This window comes from Centroberyx affinis, unplaced genomic scaffold (assembly GCF_046629955.1).
Source record: "Centroberyx affinis isolate AG114_WGS23_722 - 3 ecotype Tasmania unplaced genomic scaffold, CSIRO-AGI_Caff_v1 ptg002065l_1, whole genome shotgun sequence".
Classification (NCBI taxonomy): Eukaryota; Metazoa; Chordata; class Actinopteri; order Beryciformes; family Berycidae; genus Centroberyx; species Centroberyx affinis.
The window spans coordinates 203,301-223,266 of NW_027280395.1; the positions used below are offsets into that span (position 1 = coordinate 203,301).

General features: G+C 40.5%; 1 protein-coding gene across 1 annotated transcript in view; it reads left to right on the forward strand.

Annotated features, from left to right (window-relative positions):
* The window catches only part of col15a1b (collagen, type XV, alpha 1b), a 77,746-nt gene that overhangs the window by 53,332 nt on the left and 4,448 nt on the right, over positions 1–19,966 (forward strand). Inside the window, exons 8-41 of the mRNA XM_071531326.1 lie at positions 195–324; positions 959–1,002; positions 1,878–2,060; positions 2,323–2,349; positions 2,901–2,963; positions 3,105–3,185; positions 4,001–4,057; positions 4,472–4,600; positions 6,581–6,634; positions 7,132–7,167; positions 7,699–7,824; positions 8,351–8,410; positions 8,760–8,795; positions 9,226–9,270; positions 9,672–9,734; positions 10,032–10,067; positions 10,386–10,469; positions 11,278–11,343; positions 11,707–11,769; positions 12,052–12,141; positions 12,824–12,859; positions 13,083–13,136; positions 13,562–13,618; positions 14,595–14,654; positions 14,769–14,810; positions 15,738–15,765; positions 16,026–16,094; positions 16,367–16,392; positions 16,519–16,608; positions 17,293–17,437; positions 17,644–17,708; positions 18,504–18,632; positions 19,669–19,716; positions 19,829–19,891. Of these exons, the coding sequence (XP_071387427.1) occupies positions 195–324; positions 959–1,002; positions 1,878–2,060; positions 2,323–2,349; positions 2,901–2,963; positions 3,105–3,185; positions 4,001–4,057; positions 4,472–4,600; positions 6,581–6,634; positions 7,132–7,167; positions 7,699–7,824; positions 8,351–8,410; positions 8,760–8,795; positions 9,226–9,270; positions 9,672–9,734; positions 10,032–10,067; positions 10,386–10,469; positions 11,278–11,343; positions 11,707–11,769; positions 12,052–12,141; positions 12,824–12,859; positions 13,083–13,136; positions 13,562–13,618; positions 14,595–14,654; positions 14,769–14,810; positions 15,738–15,765; positions 16,026–16,094; positions 16,367–16,392; positions 16,519–16,608; positions 17,293–17,437; positions 17,644–17,708; positions 18,504–18,632; positions 19,669–19,716; positions 19,829–19,891 (2,385 nt within the window). The remainder of the gene's footprint in view (positions 1–194; positions 325–958; positions 1,003–1,877; positions 2,061–2,322; positions 2,350–2,900; positions 2,964–3,104; positions 3,186–4,000; positions 4,058–4,471; positions 4,601–6,580; positions 6,635–7,131; positions 7,168–7,698; positions 7,825–8,350; positions 8,411–8,759; positions 8,796–9,225; positions 9,271–9,671; positions 9,735–10,031; positions 10,068–10,385; positions 10,470–11,277; positions 11,344–11,706; positions 11,770–12,051; positions 12,142–12,823; positions 12,860–13,082; positions 13,137–13,561; positions 13,619–14,594; positions 14,655–14,768; positions 14,811–15,737; positions 15,766–16,025; positions 16,095–16,366; positions 16,393–16,518; positions 16,609–17,292; positions 17,438–17,643; positions 17,709–18,503; positions 18,633–19,668; positions 19,717–19,828; positions 19,892–19,966) is intronic.

Here is a 19,966-nt window from a genome sequence, read left to right on the forward strand (position 1 = left end):
AAGGATCCTTAACTTTTAATTCTGGTTTCACTCAGTCTACATAACGCACATTTTCTGCATTTCATGAAAATTTGTATTTGTCAGGTGACCAGTGAACCAGTTTTTTGGTCCTGTGGAAAGCTGTGGGGACTGACACACACACACACACACACACACACACACACACACACACTAACCCTCTCTCCCCTCTGCAGCCCCTCCCAGAGCCAGACGTCACTCACAGCTCCCCGGTCCAAGCTCCGCCCACTGAGGCGTCGCTAGGCAACGATGATGAGGATGCAGAGGAGACTTCTGGACAGGAGGAGGAGACGACCACGTTTAGAGGTAAAAAAAAAAAAAAACCTTCAAAAAGTTATTTAACATCATAGGAAAACTGAAATATCTTAGGAAATCTGTCTCTCTTGGCAACAAAAGGCAGTGGTTCAATGTTTCTCTCTCTTTCTGTCCCCCCTCCCCCCTCCCTTCATGCTCTCTTTCCCTTTCTCTACCTATTTCTATTATTTATATAGAAGTAGATAACACACATATATTTCAGTTGTGTGTCCTGATAAAATCCACGTCCAGGATAACAGATAATAAGAGTTCATGGTTTGACTACAAAGTGACTCAGACCTAGGCTGCGCCTCCTCTGCTGTATTTCCATGAGTTTCCACCAGAGGGCGCTGAAACTGTGGCATCGTCAAACATGGATGATCCCAATTTTTATGCATTTATTTATTTATTTTCATTCTTTCACGCATTCTTTCATCCCAGTTTGGGTTGGGCATTAGTTTCCCCTGTGTCTCTTTCTCTGTCTTTTCTCTATCCTTCCCTAAATTAAAGTGAAGTCAGATCATAACAAACCACTTAGATGCAAATTTTGAGTAGTTCTAGCTTTGCAAACCTTAGGAAAGCACCAACTTCTTTTAATTAAATGTAACTGTCAAACTGTAATGTGTTCACTGTGTTTCTTCCACAGCAAGACCAACTCAGACAGCAGCTCCAGCCTACAGACCTGCCACTGTGAGTAATACTCTTATCACACTGAATACAGAACTTCACATCTGGACCTATAGCAGACATTTTACTTATCAATACATGCATTTGTATGTTTGTTTGTTCAATAATGCCATATATTAATAATGAGTTTATCCAATGATTAATTAAAGCTGCACTAGGCAAGATTTTTATGTAAACACGCTCCCGTCTTATCTAAAGAGCGCCCCGTCTCCACTAATTGAGACCCAGTAGATTCACTGTATTTGCCCAAATTAAATTCTTGGTTTGGTCACTGGGGAGAAAACTTCTCCACCCACAGGAAGAGACAAATTGAACCTTCTGTGTCAAATACGAACTGTCTCCTAAACAGGAGACAGTTTGTAGAAATGTTTGTATAACTATAATCCCAATCTGCATAATGTTTGATACCTGTCTGTATTTCAGTGGATGAATGAATCAATTAATCAGTCAGTAGGGATGGGACGATATATCGAAATTCAATATATTGCAATGCAAAAATGTGACAATACATATCGTGGGGCAGAAAAATGAATGGTGATATTAGCTCCATTTTATTCTGCTGTAGTAATCACAAATGAGTCGGCTTGACCATCACAGTTTCACAAGCTCTGCATCCAAATTATATTATTTACACTTTGTAATGACATTTTTAAATGTTGTTTACATTCTAGCAAGCCAATACCATCGCTAGAAAGATTTGTGGCTCAGAAATAAACATAATTCTGCACAGTCAGACTTTGTCGTCGTTTATTTATTACATCGTATCGTGGTTGTATGGAATCGTGAACCCCCATATCACGTATCGAATCGTGAGATAAGCATATCATCCCAACCCTATCAATCAATCCACCAATCAGCCTGACTATCACTCCCTCCAGGTGTCTCCAGGACAGAAGGGGGAGCCTGGAGAGCCCGGTCCTGCCGGCCCACCGGGGCCCGCCGGCCCCCCAGGTCGAGCCTCGGAGGGGGAGAGCGGGTCTGGGGAGCCGGGACCCCGGGGGCCACAGGGGCCACCGGGACCCGCAGGCCTGCCTGGAGATCCTGGGAAAGATGGACAGCCTGTAAGATTTATCTGCTTGTTTGTTTGACGTATTTATTCAAAACCTGGAAGTTACTGACTGTTTTAGAATATTATTGCTGCCATTTCAGGAGGTGTTGATGACATTAGAAACTCTATCTATCTATCTATCTATCTATCTATAGCTGTAGAGCATCATATCAGCTTTATAGAGCACATTGTGAGAGGAATTGTACTATTCAAACTATGGATGTTGTCAAAAGATAAAATAATAGATCAGTTTTTCATTTTCCTCTTTTTTCCAGGGCAGCAAAGGTGACACTGGAGTTCCAGTAAGTAAAGAGTTTTCCACTCTTGCAGATTCACACGTCCGATCTTGTGGGACTTTGTCATTTTTTATTATCTGTGGGGGAAACTGTTCTGCAGGGATGCACCCATTTCCCCTGTACAGATACTGATTCCTACACTTTATGTATTAGCCGATACCAGGAACTGATCCAATCCATTACTTTTACTGAACAGTGTAGACGTGGGTCGTTAGTTTGGATTCACTGGAAAGAAGTAATTGTAATATACAGACAGATCTAACATCTTGAGGCAGAAAATCAAGTTCCTTTGCTTTGATTTTCGAAATGTGAAATGTAGCTCTTGCTTGTGATTTTAGTATTGAATAAATTTGCTGATGCCAATATCCTGGTTTATTGTGGTATTGGCCTGATATCTGATACTACTATTAGTATTACTGCTTCGTTTCTGCTCTCACAAGGTACTGCAGTAGGTTTTCTTTTCAGTATGCTAGAATTGAACTGTGTTGCTTTACCTCTGATATGTTATGCGGCATTGTTTCTGTTATACTGAGCAAAACTGATGGTCTCGTCCTCAGGGAGAGACTGGGGCTCCAGGATTCCCAGGTTTGCCAGGAGAGTCTGGATCTCAAGGTGAAAAGGTAACAGCCCACTTTGAAATTCATGATGTGTCAAGGTGCATGTGGCTCATGACATAAATACTGACAGTGTGTGCACACCCATAAGGAGTAATACTGAATCTACGAATGAATACTTAAATACCCCACTGCTATCTCCCACAGGGTGATGCTGGTGTGGGACAACCAGGTCCTCCAGGCCCGCCTGGACCTCCAGGCCGGCCCAGCAAGTCTTCCAGGTTCCTGGTAAGTTGATCAAAAGACTTTCACAAGGTGTTCACCAAACCTGGGCTAATTATTAATGGCAGTCCTTTCAGAGATTAACATTTATGCCCATAACTAAGATGAAGTCCCGGGCTCGTGTGCAGAAGTATCACTGAAAAATAGTGTTCTTAGCAAATCTATCATTAGAAAGTTACAAGTAATAACAAGATTCAGTGGAGTTTCAGCTTAAAAATAAGTTTTCAGTTCTGGTGTTTGAAGTTTTGAATAATTCAGTTGCTTTACTTACTTTAAATTTGTTCCAGTTGCCATGCAAATTCGAAGAGTGCTGAAAACTGTGATTTATAGGGGCTGGATACCAGGCTAATTGATCTCAGGAAATTAACTGAACCCATTTCAATTCATTCATCATCATTCTGTTGTGTGCTTTGTTGTGTTTTTAGGTCTTCTGCATGTCGCTCTGTTGCTTTCGTCCTTTTATACTGTTCACTGTCATTTTTATGCACTAACAATGTAAACACATTTTGTTCCAAAATGACATATGCACCATCTGAAACAACTGGCAGCTACCGAATGAAGGCTGGCTCGAAAGTAAAGCACATTATGGGGTTACTGTTAAAGTTATGAGTCATCTGAGCAAAACAGTTCTGTTTTTGAGAAAGGAAGCATGTGTGTTTCTGAAGTATCGACTGTTTGAAGAAGCAAATGAAACCCTTCAATTCTATTGATCTAACCCAAGACTGCTCATCACACTGGTGATCTATATCTGATCACTGATCTGTTCATTAACTGACTGGCCTGTTAGCTGATCAGCTGGTCATGTGATGTGTGTTCATCAGGATGCCATGGAAGGATCAGGATTCGATGATTTCGACAGCGATGCAGAGATTATTAGGGTGAGTCGACTTCAAATTTAACCCTCCTTTTCTCTCTTGTTCTCTTATTTTTACACTAAATACTATTTTGCATCATATTTTATTATTGCGATGTTCTGTCCTTTCTCAGCTCTCTCTCTCTTTCTCTTTCTCTTTCTCTCTTTCTCTCTCTATATTCCCATCTGTCTTTCTCTCTATCAATCTCTTACTTTGTCTCTTTCCCATTGTTGTACAGCAAAAGTAAAGCCCCAGGCCAGAGACAAAAGATACATCTCTGCACCTTTTTTCTGGGAGTGTACTTTACTATATTTTGACACTCCTGGACCTTCCCTAACATTTGAAGCTTGAGCGGTACAAGGATGATCCTTCTCTCTCTCTCTCTCTCTCTCTCTCCTCCCCTCTGTGTGATTGAGATGTCCTGTCTTGTGTCTCCAGGGTCCCCCAGGTCTTCCAGGCCCTCCAGGGCAGCCGGGGCCCCCAGGAGCCCCATCTCAGGAGGACGTCCTCCCTGGACCGCCTGGGGCTCCTGGGAGAGACGGGACGGATGGAGAGATTGGACTCCCTGTAAGTTACCACTCCTTCCTCTCCTCCTTTTTTCATGCACAATTCATCAGTTTAAAGATTAAGCAATATCCTTATTCATACTGTAGGGGCACCATCTTTCTAAAATTGTAATCAAAATTGCAGTTCTTATACATACTATGTAGAGAGGTGCTACTTGAAATAAATAGTGGTTCCTTAGGAGCAAAAAGGCTCCAACACTGAAAATGTGAAGTTACACACAATTAATTGTGTGTAATTGCATATCATATATCTTAATTGTGGATAATAACGTATCTGCAATATTGAAACATTTCATTTCCTTTACAGTGTCCGCTGTAGTGGAAAACAATTGAGATGTTCCTCAAATAATCTATTAACTTCAGCTATTGATTCCACATTAGTAATACAGGGGAGACGAACAGGAGGAGACAGATTACAGTTTTAAATTTACAGACTGCTAAAACATGGAATTGGCCTAAAGGGGCACAGCTCAATATTAGGTAATGTTTTATACGCTAACCACGAGTTCACACCTCAACCAACCCAGGATACCAGCTGCTATAAATTCATGTATTTTCTACAACCGTAGTAGCGATGTTGACCATGATTGCCTTGTTTCCTAGTTGGCTGGTGCATAACAGCTGGCTGCTGCTGAACTTTTGGACAACATTGTCCATCTGCAGCAAGCTACTAGCATACTACTAGAGTAATATGATATGTCCTGCCTATTTCTGCAACAACATAGGCTCTACAGCTAACAATCTGCTATTTCAGCCATTGGACATAGGAACATAGGAATTTGGTTGCTTGTCATGTGAAGGCAGATTTAGTGTACACTGCCTGAAAAAAATGACAATGTACCAAGGCTTTAACACTAGAAAAGCCATTGAACTGTGGAGGTCTGAGAGAAGGCGAACAACCCATGAATTGAATGAACGAGTTACTGAATCATTTTGAAATCTAACAACAGTGATTTGTGCAGAACGAGGGTGTAGGAAGTCATGGAGGGACATTTTGAAGGCTGAAAGTTTTCAAGAGCTGAAGAAAGAAAAGTTTCAGCTAAACTCAGTCAGTTGACTGAGGTTTGGCCTTTCTAGCACACTTACACTGCTGACCCAGCCTTTGTTTTCAGGTGATTGAGGAGTGGTTTAGTGGTTCTTGGTCTGCTTCTTGGTCTGGTTCTGAGTCTGGTTCTGGGTCTGGTTCTGGTTCTGGTTCGGGTCAGGTATTATCATTTGGTCCCATGAAATCCAAGGGGCCTAAAAGACAGTATTTCCCCCAACTGTATTTGAAAATCCCATGTTGATCTACTGCCTTCCTGCTATGGCTTGCTACACACTATTGATCTATAAGCCAGCAAACTGTGTGTATGTGTGTGTGTGTGTGTGTGTGTGTGTGTGTGTGTGTGTGTATGTATGTGTGTTCATTTATAAATGTTACTACCGCACAGTACATGCAAATCCTCTGTATGGCACTCACACACACACACATGCCCAAACACATACCGAACAGTCAGATAGGGTATGTTCTTTTCCTGTTATCCTCACCTTTAGCATAGAAAGCTAACAGCGTTTTGGCAGGAGCTAGTGGAAGAGCTGGAACATGGTCTGGGCTCCTGGCTGCAGCTTCAGTTGGGGAAAATCTGTCTTTTCACTTTAAATTGTCAGAGGCTTTTACTAACTGTGTGAATGGACTACTCACAGGTTATACAGTGCTATCCCGCAGTATAGTGGTGCATAAAACATTTATACACTCCAGTTTCATTACAAATTGGTCATTAGCATTGTTAGCATTTCCTTATTTTAACCATTTCAACCTACTTGGCTTGTAGCTATCCACTACATTACATAAAAAGAGGAACGCTAACAATGCTAGCAACCCATTTTCATGGAAACTGTGCAACAAATGTACAAACTTGTGACAACAATGTGACAAGTGTCTGGTATAGACATGAAGGCATCTAAAATTTCAAATGTCAAGACAGTACTGTGACTCTTACAGGGAGTTGATGGACAAGACGGGGATCCAGGTCCTGCTGGGGCGAAGGGAGACAAGGTGAGACATTTTTTATTTAGCAGTGCACAGCATGTGATGTCAGAAGGCTTTCTTGTCACTGGTGTCAGTTCAACTTAGAAAAAACTGGCCCTAAAGTGAAAATTGGCTTACAGCATGGCATACATCACAATGTATTATCATGTCAACAAAGAGATACAATGCAGAAACATACAAGATACATTAAATAAAACAATGGGAAGAGCAGTAGATTGGATGAGCAGGAAACAGGTGGGGTTGAGAGTATCTGTATAATCTGTTAGTCAAATTTATGGCGCATGGAATAAATGAGAAGTACAAACTCATTTTCAAGAAAGATCTTGTAAAACCGTACTTGTAAGATCCTCACAGTCCCAGGCGAATATATATATATATATATATATATATATTTTTTTTTTTTTTGTTCAAACCAGAGACTAAATCCTTTTCATTGCTGTAGTTTCATGTGGTTTTATATTGTGTTTTTAATTTAGCATTGTCTCTGTTTTGTTTGTTAACAGGGAGAGCCTGGTGTGAGCGGGCCAGCAGGACCAAAGGTAATTGAATATCATATATCCAATTTGAATGAACAACCGTTATTGATATTAGCAGTGATAATTATATTGGTCATTTATATTGATATTGTACCCAAATTGCTATTGGCACAGCATAATTGATAAGCGTATATCTATTATCTTGGCATTCTCTCTCTACTCTTTGTGTCTCTCTCTTCACTTAATTTATTCCTACACTATGTCTTTATCTAACTCCCTCTTTCCCCCCTTCCTTTATTTCTCATTAATCCCTTTCTTTATCTTTTCTTAAGTTCTTTCCCAGACTTTATTCCACTTCTCTTTTCCCAGTCTCTCTCCCTCTGTCGTCTCTCTCTCTTTTTCCTGTCTCCATCCCTCATCCATCCATATCTTTACCTCGGCCTTTTTCCCCGTTTCTTTCATCCTCTCCCACATCCCATAAATCACAATTTAAATTAGTTTATTGGTTTAGCTGTTTAACAGAAACAGCATTGCCAGTTTTGAAATGATTTTATGTTTATTTTGAAGTGGTAATCTGTACTCTTCCTCTCCCAGGGTGATGCAGGCCCTGCAGGGTTCCCAGGTCTACCAGGGCCAGACGGCCCAGAGGGGCAGCCTGGTCCCAGGGGCCTTCCTGGCCCCCCGGGGCCCCCTGGAAGAGGCTACAGCTTGGACCTGGAGGTATGCTTTGTTTCGCTACCTATGACCAGACTACTTCTTGAAATGCACCACTTCTACTTTTTCCCTCCTGAAATTGATTCCAAATGCTGAACTTTTCAGAGTAAAGTACTTATCTGATCTATTATGTTCACTGACTCACACAATGTGATTCATTTATGGTCCATGGACAGAATATTGGAATATATTTTCTCTGTTAGAGAGATCACAAATCCTTTTCTGAGTGTGGAAAAGACAGAAAATAAGGTTGCTTTGTTTAATTTAAGTCTCTGACACCCTGGTGTCAGCCCAACATCCGACCCTAGCATGAATCCTGGAGATACTGTGCCTTTCATTTCAGTATTACTAGGCAAGTTTGCAATGTCTGTGCTATATATAAATTGTTCAGTTATTATGGTCTTTGCCAGCTGAATGTCTGAAGTGTAAATCTACTGTACATAGCATGGCCTAGTGGTTTTGTGAAATGGTTTTTAGAGACAGGTTACTTATCAAATACTAACAAGTTCAAGTTCACTGAATGTTTTGTTAGGACATGGAAGGATCCGGGAGGCAGAGTGGCTTTGGAGCGGTGCTGTCCAAAGGCCCACAGGTACCAGAATGACTTGAGTATATATAAATATTGAGTTACATAAGCATTCTGCATGCCAGCTCATATCCAGTTGAGGTCATGTTCAGGATATTCTGTTTTTATGTGCTGTTTTATGTCATATCATGATCATATATCTCCCTGTATACATTAATCTGATGATGTATGAATATTACATATAAAAAGAAAAGCTTCAGTGATTCATTTCACAACATTAAAAAGCTAGACTTAGTCCTCCTGCTGCAGGAAGTATATTAAGAAACAACAGCTAGTTTTGCCGATGTAAACACAATTACTGATTATTACACAATAACTTATAAACTTGGCTCAAAAAATTCTACTTTTTCCACAGGGACCTGCTGGGATCCCTGGCCTTCCAGGACCCAAGGTAAAACGTGTGTGTGTGTGTGTGTGTGTGTGTGTGTGTGTGTGTGTGTGTGTGTGTGTGTGTCTCAGTGTGGCACATACATACTGTATGCGCAAACACAAACCAAACAGTTAGATAGGTTATATCCTTTTCCTGTTATCTTCACCTTTAGCAAAATGAGATATCCAGCATTTGGGAAAAAAAGCTACTCTTACAAAATGATTGATAGGATAAAATTGAAACAAATTCCTCTACTTTTTAAAGGAGAGTTGGTAATTTAGGTCCTTGGTTGAAAAAAATTTTGACACTTTTGTAGACTGGCTCCTCTGCATTTTCTAACACTGAATGATGAAATTCAGATAATATTGTTTTTTTTATTTCCAGACTGGATATGTAGTGTTTTGGAAATTATTACCTATTTTTTTTTCCTCTCCTCTTCCTCTCTTACTAGGGTCAAGACGGGTTCATTGGTCCTCCAGGAAAACCAGGAGTAAATGTGGGTCCACCTCACCTCACCTCAACTGTCCTCTTGTTTTTGTCTTTGAGATGTTTGAGGTAGAAGTTGTCAGCATTTGTTAGCAGCTGCATTGAAAGTCAATGGGACAAAACACATTACTTTGAAAAATCACCAGCAGCACAATCCAATTTCCTGTTTGTTTCACAATGTTGTTGATTGTATCGACAAAACCGAGTGTGATCGATCAGATACCCTTCTTCATCAGTACTAATTCATTGAAATCTCACATCTCTGTGTGAAGAAGGCAGAAATCAAATTGCTTTGCTTTTATTTGACTTTATTGCATCTTATCTAACCTTTCCTAGTTATCCTATGCCAGTAATGTTTTTTGAGGTTAATGGATATGGAGTGTGTTGGTCATTTGTTCTTGTCTCCTCTAGGGGGAGCCAGGTGCTACAGGACCACCAGGGTTTCCAGGACTGGACGGATTAAATGGGGAAGAGGTCAGTAAATGGATCGACTGATGGATTGAAATGTCAATTTAGTAGCTGGCAAACCAGTTTTTAAAGTTGAAATTTGATTAAAATAAGTGCTGTTAAGTGCTGCTTGGTAGATGAATGCCAAAATGAGGGGTGAACCCTCAATTTGTTAAAGGTTTTAAGTCATGATTCAGAAGGTCTATTTTCCAGTGAGGATGGAAACGTGGATTGATGTAAAGTTCTCTCCCATACACGGCATGTATTGGGGCTAGGATTTACGTGCCGAGTGTTTGTTCATACTTGTTTTTGTGTCATCTACAGGGAGCGAAGGGGGACAAAGGTGATGCAGGACAAAAGGTAAAATGATCCAGGAGTGGATATGATATGGTCAAACTTTTTATTTTTGGCACCATGTATTAAAAGCCATGATTTTGAGTCATACTTACACACACTAGAAAAACATTTCATCATTTAACTTCTTGTTGACTAAGGTGCAGCCCACAATTTCCGCCTACGAGCACACACACACACACACACACACACACACACACACGCACTCATACACTACTCAAGTTTAGGAATAATCAAGGTTTAAGCATTCTATTTCAGTATTGACTTCATTGTTCCCTGTGATGCAGCTGGTTAACGTGTGTACTGTGATGTTTTGTTTTTCAGGGAGAGCCGGGACGGGACGGGCTCAGCCACCCCGGCCCTCCAGGGCCACCCGGACCCCCAGGACCCATCATCAACCTCCAGGACGTAAGTGTTCTTTGGCCCGTTCCATTCATGACAAGTAGCTCAATGGGTAGAGTCCACACTGGTAGTTGTAGTGCCCTGCTCTACTGGACTTGGGGAATGGAAACCTTAAAGGAATACAGTTTTTGAGAGATTGGCCCATTGGTCAATACCTGTTAAGTGGTTAGAACATAGACACCAAAATCATCCAGGTGTCCCAGGTAGATTGTTCACCCAGAGCACCATGCTAACTAATGCTATTAGGCAGCTAGCATTATCTCAAAAGTGTGAAAATGAGAACCTGTAGCAGCTCTAAAGCTAAGTGGTGAGTAATTTTTGAGTGAGTATTTGGACTACTTTCACAGTTTATTCAGTTAAGTGAGGATGGTGGGCCATCCTCAGCCAAAAATCACACCATGGATGAATACATGATTGGTCACCTGAAATAGTTCCAAAAATAAACCTGGCTACATCAGCTATATTGAGTTAGTGATATTTCATTTAAAATTCATGAATCTGCAACTTGTTACAAAAATGTAATAAGTGAGTTCATGTTTGTTGCCTACGATCACTCAGCATAGTTTATGCTAGTGTTAGCATTGAGCTGAGGAGCACTTGGTGTCTATCTTCTCATCACTTAAATGGGTAAGTCGACTCCCAAAAACATGGTTTATTCCTTTACCCCTGGCAGTGTTAATGCCATGCTCTACCCATTCAACTACACACATACTTAACACACATATTTGGGTTGAACCAGACTGATGGATTTGTTAAATGAGTCAGAGTGATGTGTGTTTACACTGACAACACTCTCCCTCTGCCTCTTCCTCAGCTCCTGCTCAACGACACAGACGGTGTCTTCAACTTCTCAGGGATTTTTGAACCTCAGGGACCCACTGTGAGTATCAGCCAAACAGCTGCACTGTAGACAAAATAATCTTGATGTCATGACAACAAACATTGTGTGGGTAGATAACTTTGCTGCCATCATGCAGGAGGCCGCCTAGGTTAGATAGGCCTGTGTGTGTTTGTGTGTTCCAGTGAATGCTTTTACCTCTCATATTTGCTATTCCAAGCAGAAATCAATGTGTTCAAACATCCAAATTTCAGTCAAACGAATGTTATTATTACCACTAGGCCTCATCCCTATCAGATTAACAGGGCATCAAACCTATACAGTGAGTTACATAGTTCAGTGTTCAGTCATGGAGTTTAGTGGCTTGCTGCTGATTGTAATGTTTTATTCCCCGAATCTTTGCAGGGACTGCGGGGTCCAAAGGGGGACATTGGGTTGCCAGGTGTGCATGGGCCGCCAGGTCTGAAAGTAAGTGGGGTGTGCATGTCATGTCTCCACTCCTTTGCATATTCACAGTGTTGAAAAAAACATTAGTAACTCCCTCCTAATGTTGGGTTGTGCCCCCTTTTGGAAGCAAATGCTTCTTTAACGTCTATTCCTCCACTGAAGTTGATTAAATTGTTAAAAGCAATAAGAGATCATAGTTTTTACCTGAATTTCACTTTTTCTACTTTGTATACAGTGGATATTTGTGTACATGCATGTATTTAATCTATATATACTGTATATATATTGTGTGTGTGTGTGTAGGGTGAAAAGGGGGAGCCGGGATTTGTCGTTGCAGCTGATGGATCTGTGATGTCAGGCCTGACTGGACCATTAGGACCCAAAGGAAACAAGGTCACTTTTCCTCATATTTCTCCTCACATTATTCACTTTCTAGTTCTGGGTTCAGTGACCCGTCTTCCTAAGTCAGAAGGGGGTGGATTCATAGTCTGCCCCAAATACAATGTCAAGAGTATAATATTACTTCTGACCCGCAGCCAAATGTAAATATGGAAAGTTTGTCTACTCTACCAGCCACTTTGACAGGTTGACACATTTTTTTCTAACTCAAAAATCAATATGGCTGGGATAAGAGTGACAGTGATTAGTGAGTTTTGTAATACCCAGCAACAGTGACTGATACCTCACAGCATGTAAATTTACATGCACAGACATTTTTCTGGGACGCTCAAAGATTATTTTTAATAGTTTAATAGTTGAAACTGCCATAGCTTGTTCACAGTAGTCGGGATATGGTTGTATCCCGTTTATTTGAAACCAAAATCTAATCGCTCATTGCTGAGATCTGCCAGTAAGACATGCAAATACCTTAGAGTTGTTTTTTGTGATCTGTTTAAGTTCTGTTTGCATTATATTATTCAGAATCCTCTATTTATTCATGTATACAGGGATATTTTGATCAGGATATGAAGATGGATATGAACAGTTTATCCCAAAATGACCCATAATGAGAATATGAGCTAGACTTTAGGACACTTTGTGCATATAGGTGCGCTCAATGTCTCTTTGTTTGCAGGGAGATAGTGGCGTACCAGGAGCCCCTGGAGTTATGGTAAGTCTTAAAGGGAAATGCCACCTAATTTCACCCAGAGAATAACTTTATATTCATGTTTCACCAACATTGCCTTGCCCAATAAAACTAAAAACACAGCCTTCTTTTGTGCATTATGTGTAGCAACTATGCTCAGGCTTTTAGATATACTGTATGTTATGTACTATGGAGGATACAGTAGATATGTTTATGAAATGCAGTCACTCTCTCTTGTTCCCTACAGGGGCCTATGGGACCATCAGGACCAAAGGGAGAATATGGTTTTCCTGGACGCTCTGTAAGCACCACCTGCTCACAAAATATTTTTTCCCCGATGATTAGGCCATACATGTCCTATTTTTACTTTCATTTGAAAAGTGATATATTGTGATGTAGTTATCTCACAATTTCTTGGGTGTTGTTCCTTTAATGAAGAGAGTCCATGCTTATTGTTTTTATGTCCATTGCAAGTAAGAATTCTTTGTATGTTGCCATGAAAAACACAAAACCTGCTTATAGCCTCGGTCCATGATTTGAGTCCAATGAAGGTGCAGAGTGCTGAGTTTTGAGTCAAATTAAATCACACGTTGACACATTTAATGGAACTACCCAATTTCCCCAATTTCCCCACAGGGATCATTAAAGTTTCATCTAATCTAACTTCCCACACTGCTGTTGTTTGTAACTTGAATGCTTTCGGCTAATGTCTTTCTATCTGTAAAGGGTCGTCCAGGTCAGATGGGGCCTAAAGGAGAGAGAGGGGAGTCTGCTGGCCTGCCGGTGAGTCACTGTCATCATCAGCCTCATTAATGTCCGCAGATAAAGGAAATCCACAGGACTGGGTTTCAGTTCAGTCTGACAAATCACCTGAGGAGGGAGGAAGATGTCTTTGTCATTTGTGAAACAGACTGACAAACACACAGCCAAACAAACACTGTGCGGCCCTAGACTGACAATAACACAAAAAATACTGGTTGATAAATTAAAAATGAAAAGTACAGATTCTGTACAGTGCCACAGTGCATTTCTGGCGATGACATATAGACCTGAATGTGACTTCAGCTGTCTGGCTCCCTAGTTGAGCAGCTGCCTTCATCTCTTTCTATGGAGAATTCAGTAAAGTTAGGCAATTTGACACTGTTTGGCATCCCATGTAAATAACTAGTATTGTTGTATGCTTCTATTTTCATTCTTTGTATAATCTCTGCATGTAACGCTTTTTGGTACAAAATAGCTCTGAGCTGCTTGATTCCTTAAGTAAAACATCAGCAACAGACACCAAAAAATGACTTTTGTTACTACTTTTTTTGTGCTATTTTGTGATCCATTTTTGTTACTGCTTGTGACCAAAAGTACATGAATGCAATCAAGTCATATTTACCACTTCCATTCTCAGAAGTAAGAAGTTCTCCCATTGAGTAACCTCATTGAAACTCGTGCATACAAAGAGAATTATGGGCGATTCAAATTGCAGCTTAGGTGTGAAGATTTATAGCTAAAGTTAAATTTTCACAATAATACAACAATTACTTTATTAATTACATACTGCTTAATAAAGAACAGAGTTGATTTATACAAAATGACTTTTACCACACCAGGCATAGAGGAGTCAGGTATCTCCCTTGCTCTTGCCCTGGCTCCTGGCTGAATTTGGCTCTCACACACCATGGTGCAAAAAAATCAATAGACTAACAAGTCAGAGCTCACCTTCTTCTCTTTCTCTCTTTCATTTCCTTGTTTTTTTCTCTGCTGTCAGGGACCGCCTGGCCCACCTGGACCGCCGGGTCGTCCGGGCATGTTCAACTGCCCCAAAGGAGTAAGCACACACACACACACACACACACACACACACACACACTCTGTCACCAGCATCCTGTACTCCAGACCTTTATGTGCTCACGCTCCTCTCTCTTTCCCCTGTTTTCTGAAGACAGTTTTCCCCATCCCTCCCAGACCCCACTGCAAAAAGACTGTAAGTTTCGGACCCTGCCAGGAAACCACTGATAAAACCAAACAAAACAAAACATGGATACGTCTTTATACACGCTTTTATTACAGCCTGTGCTAATGGATTTTTGGGTTGATTCTTCAATTGCTATTCATTCTAATGGCAAAATACTGTTGTACTGTTGTGTATCCCTGTTTTACACATGCTGGCCTTATAAAAGTATAATTAAAGGATGTGTAGGAGTCTGTCAGATATGCTGCCTGCGATGCATCTTCGATTCCCTTTGACACAGGCTGTAGAAAAGTCAATGTCAAGATGGATCCATTATTTATACAGGCCTACGGGAACGGGCTTCCTGCCTCCTGTCTACCTTCACCTGCATGGATAATCTCATATCTTCATTTATTTACCTTCAGTAATCCACTGACTGCTGTTCTTGTGTCCACATTGCACTTCTCACTCAGACAGCTGTCCGATTCAGGATCTATTTCTCTCTCTCTCTTTCTCTCTCTCTCACTTTCTCATTATACACGTCTCTCCCATCACTCTTTCTTTCCCATCTTTGTGGGGAAAATGTGCATGCTGTTCTGTGTGACATTCCTAGTTCCTAACCTTTTCTCCCAGAATCGTTCGAGGAGGGTTCTTCGTTATTCCTGCATGCTGCATGTCCGCTCGGGCACGGTGAAGGTTTATTGCCTAAATCGAAGACAGGTAGTACTAAAAATACAGCCTCAAAAAACTGCATGTCAACGACAATATTAACTCCTTTTGTTACAGATTATAGGTTGATCTAATCATTGATAAAAGAATGCAATTTAATATTCTACTCAGATTAACATTCTGAACCTTTTTCTGAATGTTAAAATACAAATACTTTGACTTTATTGCTGATTTCCAAATTCAGTCAACGTTGACCGACATTGTCAATGTGCTTGTGCTCCATTTTTGCAGCTGAATGCCAATGGAACCATCACAAATGGTAGGTGGGATCATCTTGTATAAATGTGCTTTTTTCTTTATCTTAGGTCATGAAGCCTTGTCAAGTCTGAAGTCTGTTTTGACCACATTTATCGAAAATGTCGCAATACCTTTTACGGAGCAAAATAAAGCAGTACAAACAAGTTTTTACTTTAAAACCTTTCCAAATATAAATAGGGCCGAGTAAAGATAAGCTATAAACCTTAGTTTTGTAAAGGTGCTTCTGTATGATGAACTGAATTTTGCTTTTTGTCCCTCAAGAAAACTGTCAGACTGGAGCTAAAGGAGACAAAGGAGAGAGGGGCTTTCCTGGGATGCCGGCTCCACCAAGTGAGTGAGCGCTTCAGAAAATTTCAAATCAAATCAAAAAGCATCACATCACTCCAGAGTCCCAACTTTATATAGACATTCAGAATAACATAGAAAACCAGAAATACAACAGATCTACTTACATAAAAGCAAGTCTATCAAGTGTTTTAAGAAGTGATTTAAAAAGGTCTGATCTCCTCACTCAGTGACTCAGTGTTGGTCTTTTTAATATTACATTATTTATAATTAGATATTTGTAATTTCATCTTTTTTTCCTGTTTTTTCTTCTCCAGTTGCATTTTCTCCTAGACAGGGTTGGGTAAGTTTCAAACAACATTTGGATCGATTTTTTGTTTTGTTTTTTTTGTTAGTGCCCTGTGAGGCATGTTTTTTATGTATGTGTGCGTGTGTGTGTGTGTGTGTGTGTGTTTGTGTGTGTCGGCAGGGGGAGAGAGGTGAACAGGGCATCAAAGGGGAGAAGGGTGAGCGTGGGGCGGTAGGGATGCCAGGTATCCCTGGGAGACCTGGACCTGTGGTGAGTCACGCTTCATGGATACCACAACCATTTCAGAGTTTTTTTGTCAGAATTTGTTTTGTTTTCATTTAATTTGTTAAAGCAAGATGGGATAGTTTGCAAGAAAAAGTTTTTGATGATACTGACTCAATTCAAGTTATTTCGCCCAACCAACATTAATAACACCATGCCTTGCCATTGAGAAGCTCTTCTGAGAAGTCATCAATTCATAACAGCACATGTCGCCAACAACCACTGTCTGTGTGGCAGCTGCAGTTCTTTTGTATCATTGCTCCACCCCAAGAGGAAATATGTGGAGAGTGGAGCAGAGCTACTGCCTAATGAAGGCAGGTGGAGGTCATTCTACAGCGGCTGTCACTCAGCGTTTCATTACATTCAGTTAATAGTCACGACCTCCACTGCTGGAAGACTGCACCCACTGCTAGACAAAAAGACAATGAAAATGAATTATTTGGGCCTACTGCTCACCCACAACAATATATACTGTATATTGTATATACTCTTGCAGTGCAGTTCATCTATGCATCATGAATACAAGTAAGATTAATTTTTAAAACCACAATCACACTCCCGACTGTAACCCAAATCTCCATAGAAGACAGATTATACATCTTGCAAACACATCAACACACACAATTATTGTCCAATAAGGACTTTATCAGTGACTTCTTCCTTATGTTTCAGGGACCCAAAGGACAGTCAGTGCTGGGTCCTCCTGGTCACCCCGGGGTGCCAGGCTCCCCTGGTGTCCCGGGCTATGGCAGACCTGGTTCTGTTGGTCCCCCTGGGCCCCCTGGCCCCCCGGGTCTACCCTCAAGATACGGCTCAGGTACAACCCGTCAATCATATCTCGGTCATAAGATTACCACTAAATGTAATATAATAATGGTCATTTAAGTTCACACAGTGTTCTTGTGGCTGCTGACAGTTCAGTCAATACCTGTTAATATGAACAACCCTCCTCTAAAGCCAGAAATCAACCAGTCAGTATGAGCAGTGCAATATGAAAGGTGTTGACATGTTTTGTTGTGGCAGCTGTGACCATCGCTGGACCTCCTGGACCTCCTGGACCTGCTGGACCTCCAGGGAACACAGCATCTGTAAGTTAACCTGTCTCTGCTGGCCATACACAGTAACTGTTGTAAAGTTACAGTAATACCTTGACAGACTGAATTTTTTCCTGCAATGGCCTGTTAACCTAGTTAGCAGTCCTCAGGCACAGTTAGCTGAAAACTTTAACTTCAAGTTCAACAATTAAAAATTGTATCCGCTAGATTCTTGTGTTTCTGAACTTGGCCACTTCCAGTGCTCAGCGCTCATCACTGTGGTGTTTCTGCACTGCACTTCCCATAGATCACCTGTCAATCAAACAGTGTGGGCGGAGCTTTGATTTTCTGTTCATGAAGTTTCTGTAGGTGGCACTCTTTTCTTTGTCTGTTCAGCCATGGTGGCTATCACTGCTCATGCTAACTACCCAGTTCTTCCTCTATTTATTTCAAACAAACAGCTGTCGCTGCAGCCAGAAATGTAAACAAATCACTTCCTGTGAACCAGATGATTTTTTGCAGGAAAAACCTACCAGAGACCGGGTGTTTAGAACAGCAAATGTAAAAGCTTTCATGAACTGGGTACAGCTTGAATCACTATTATGTTATATCAATAAGCAATAGAGAGAAAAGAGACATTTATTTATGTGATAATTCTACACTTAAGTATTACTTTACTCAAATTTAAACTGTCAACATTAACGCTTTAACATTGTCAGTTTGCTTAATTCTAATAATTAATTGCTTGAAGGATACAAACCTAAGTACTTCAAAGATTATACAGTATAACAAGAGGTCAAAGTTAACAGTTATATATATTTTTTTCCCTCCCCTGTGTTTTTCTCCCAGCTGAAAACGTTTTCTAGCCGTGAGAGTATGATGCAGCACACGCTCAGGGACGCAGAGGGAACGCTGACCTACGTGTCGGGGACAGGAACTCTCTTCCTCAAGGTTCCCCAGGGATGGAAAGAGATCCAGGTACGGACCGGGGCTGCTGCTGTATGTAGGTCGCTAAATCCCACGTGACATCACCCTGTACAGAAAATGTGCAATTACATGAGTGCTAAGGGAAGATCTGAACCATTGTAAATGCACTTTGACGTCAGGATTTTAATCATTGTTGTTGTCTTTCACTGTAGCACGGCCAAATGTGTGAATTTATGTATGAAGTGTAGTATTTATCTTTTAGATGTGAGCTTATATCTGTGAGCTGCCCCCATTTAAAGGTACTTTAAATGGGTACTTTAAATGTATGTAGGTCTCAACTCCAATGAGGAATGGTGTGAGGAAAGGAGGCTCAACTGTGTTAGTGGAAAAAAATATGTAACAATAATATTAATGCTTTCCTTTTCTTACTTCTTTTTCTTACTTTCATACTTATTTTCATGGTCATTTATGTGTCAAGTGAGTTTCCTGGGCCTATGAAACCTTTTTCTTACTTTCTTACTTATTTTCATGGTCATTTATGTGTCGAGTGAGTTTCCTGGGCCTGTGAAACCTGTTAAAACCCCATTATAATTTCAAATATACTGTATATGAGTATCAGAAAATAAGCAATTGAGAAAATAAGCATTTTTTCTTCAGTCTGGAAAAACCTAAGTTTTGCAAATTCATGTTTTTTGTCCGACAAATCAAAGTGAATTTTGTAGCCTATTCACTGGCCCTGAATCACTGCTCCAGGATCAGTTGCTGGGGATTTTTGACAGCCAAAAAAAAAGTCTCTCTGTCTCTGAAGATGTTCCTCTTCACATTACCAGTGAAAATGCTTTTCATGAAACACTGTCGTACAGTAGAGAAGTCGTCCTTAAGATGGTGCCCAAGGTCCTGCTTCATGAAAGTCACAGAATCACTTTTTCACTCTTCATTCAACTTAAACATGATTCATTTTATCAACAAATTTCCAGGTTCAGTTAAGCTGGGCTTTACAGATGCTGACACATTTAGCGGTGTAATGAATTAATCCTAATCAGAATCATTCATTTTCAAGGAGAATAAATGTGTTTTGTCTCCACAGCTTGGCAATCTGATCTACCTCTCCAATAACATTATTCCACAAGATGAGGTACGTATTGCTTATTTTTATTTATTTTAAACATTTTCGAACATTTGCTAGTGTGGAATATTGTATGTACAGTATTTATCCATTAAACGTCTATATTCAACTCTCCATTCAGCCTCAAGCTGCCTATCAGATAAGAGGAGACACGATGGAGCGGATACATTCAGTTAAAGAGAGGGTGAGTTCAAACGAGAGTCCAACAGCTTTATCACAATAAGGACAATAACAGGTGTGGCTTTACTCTTTTTTCACA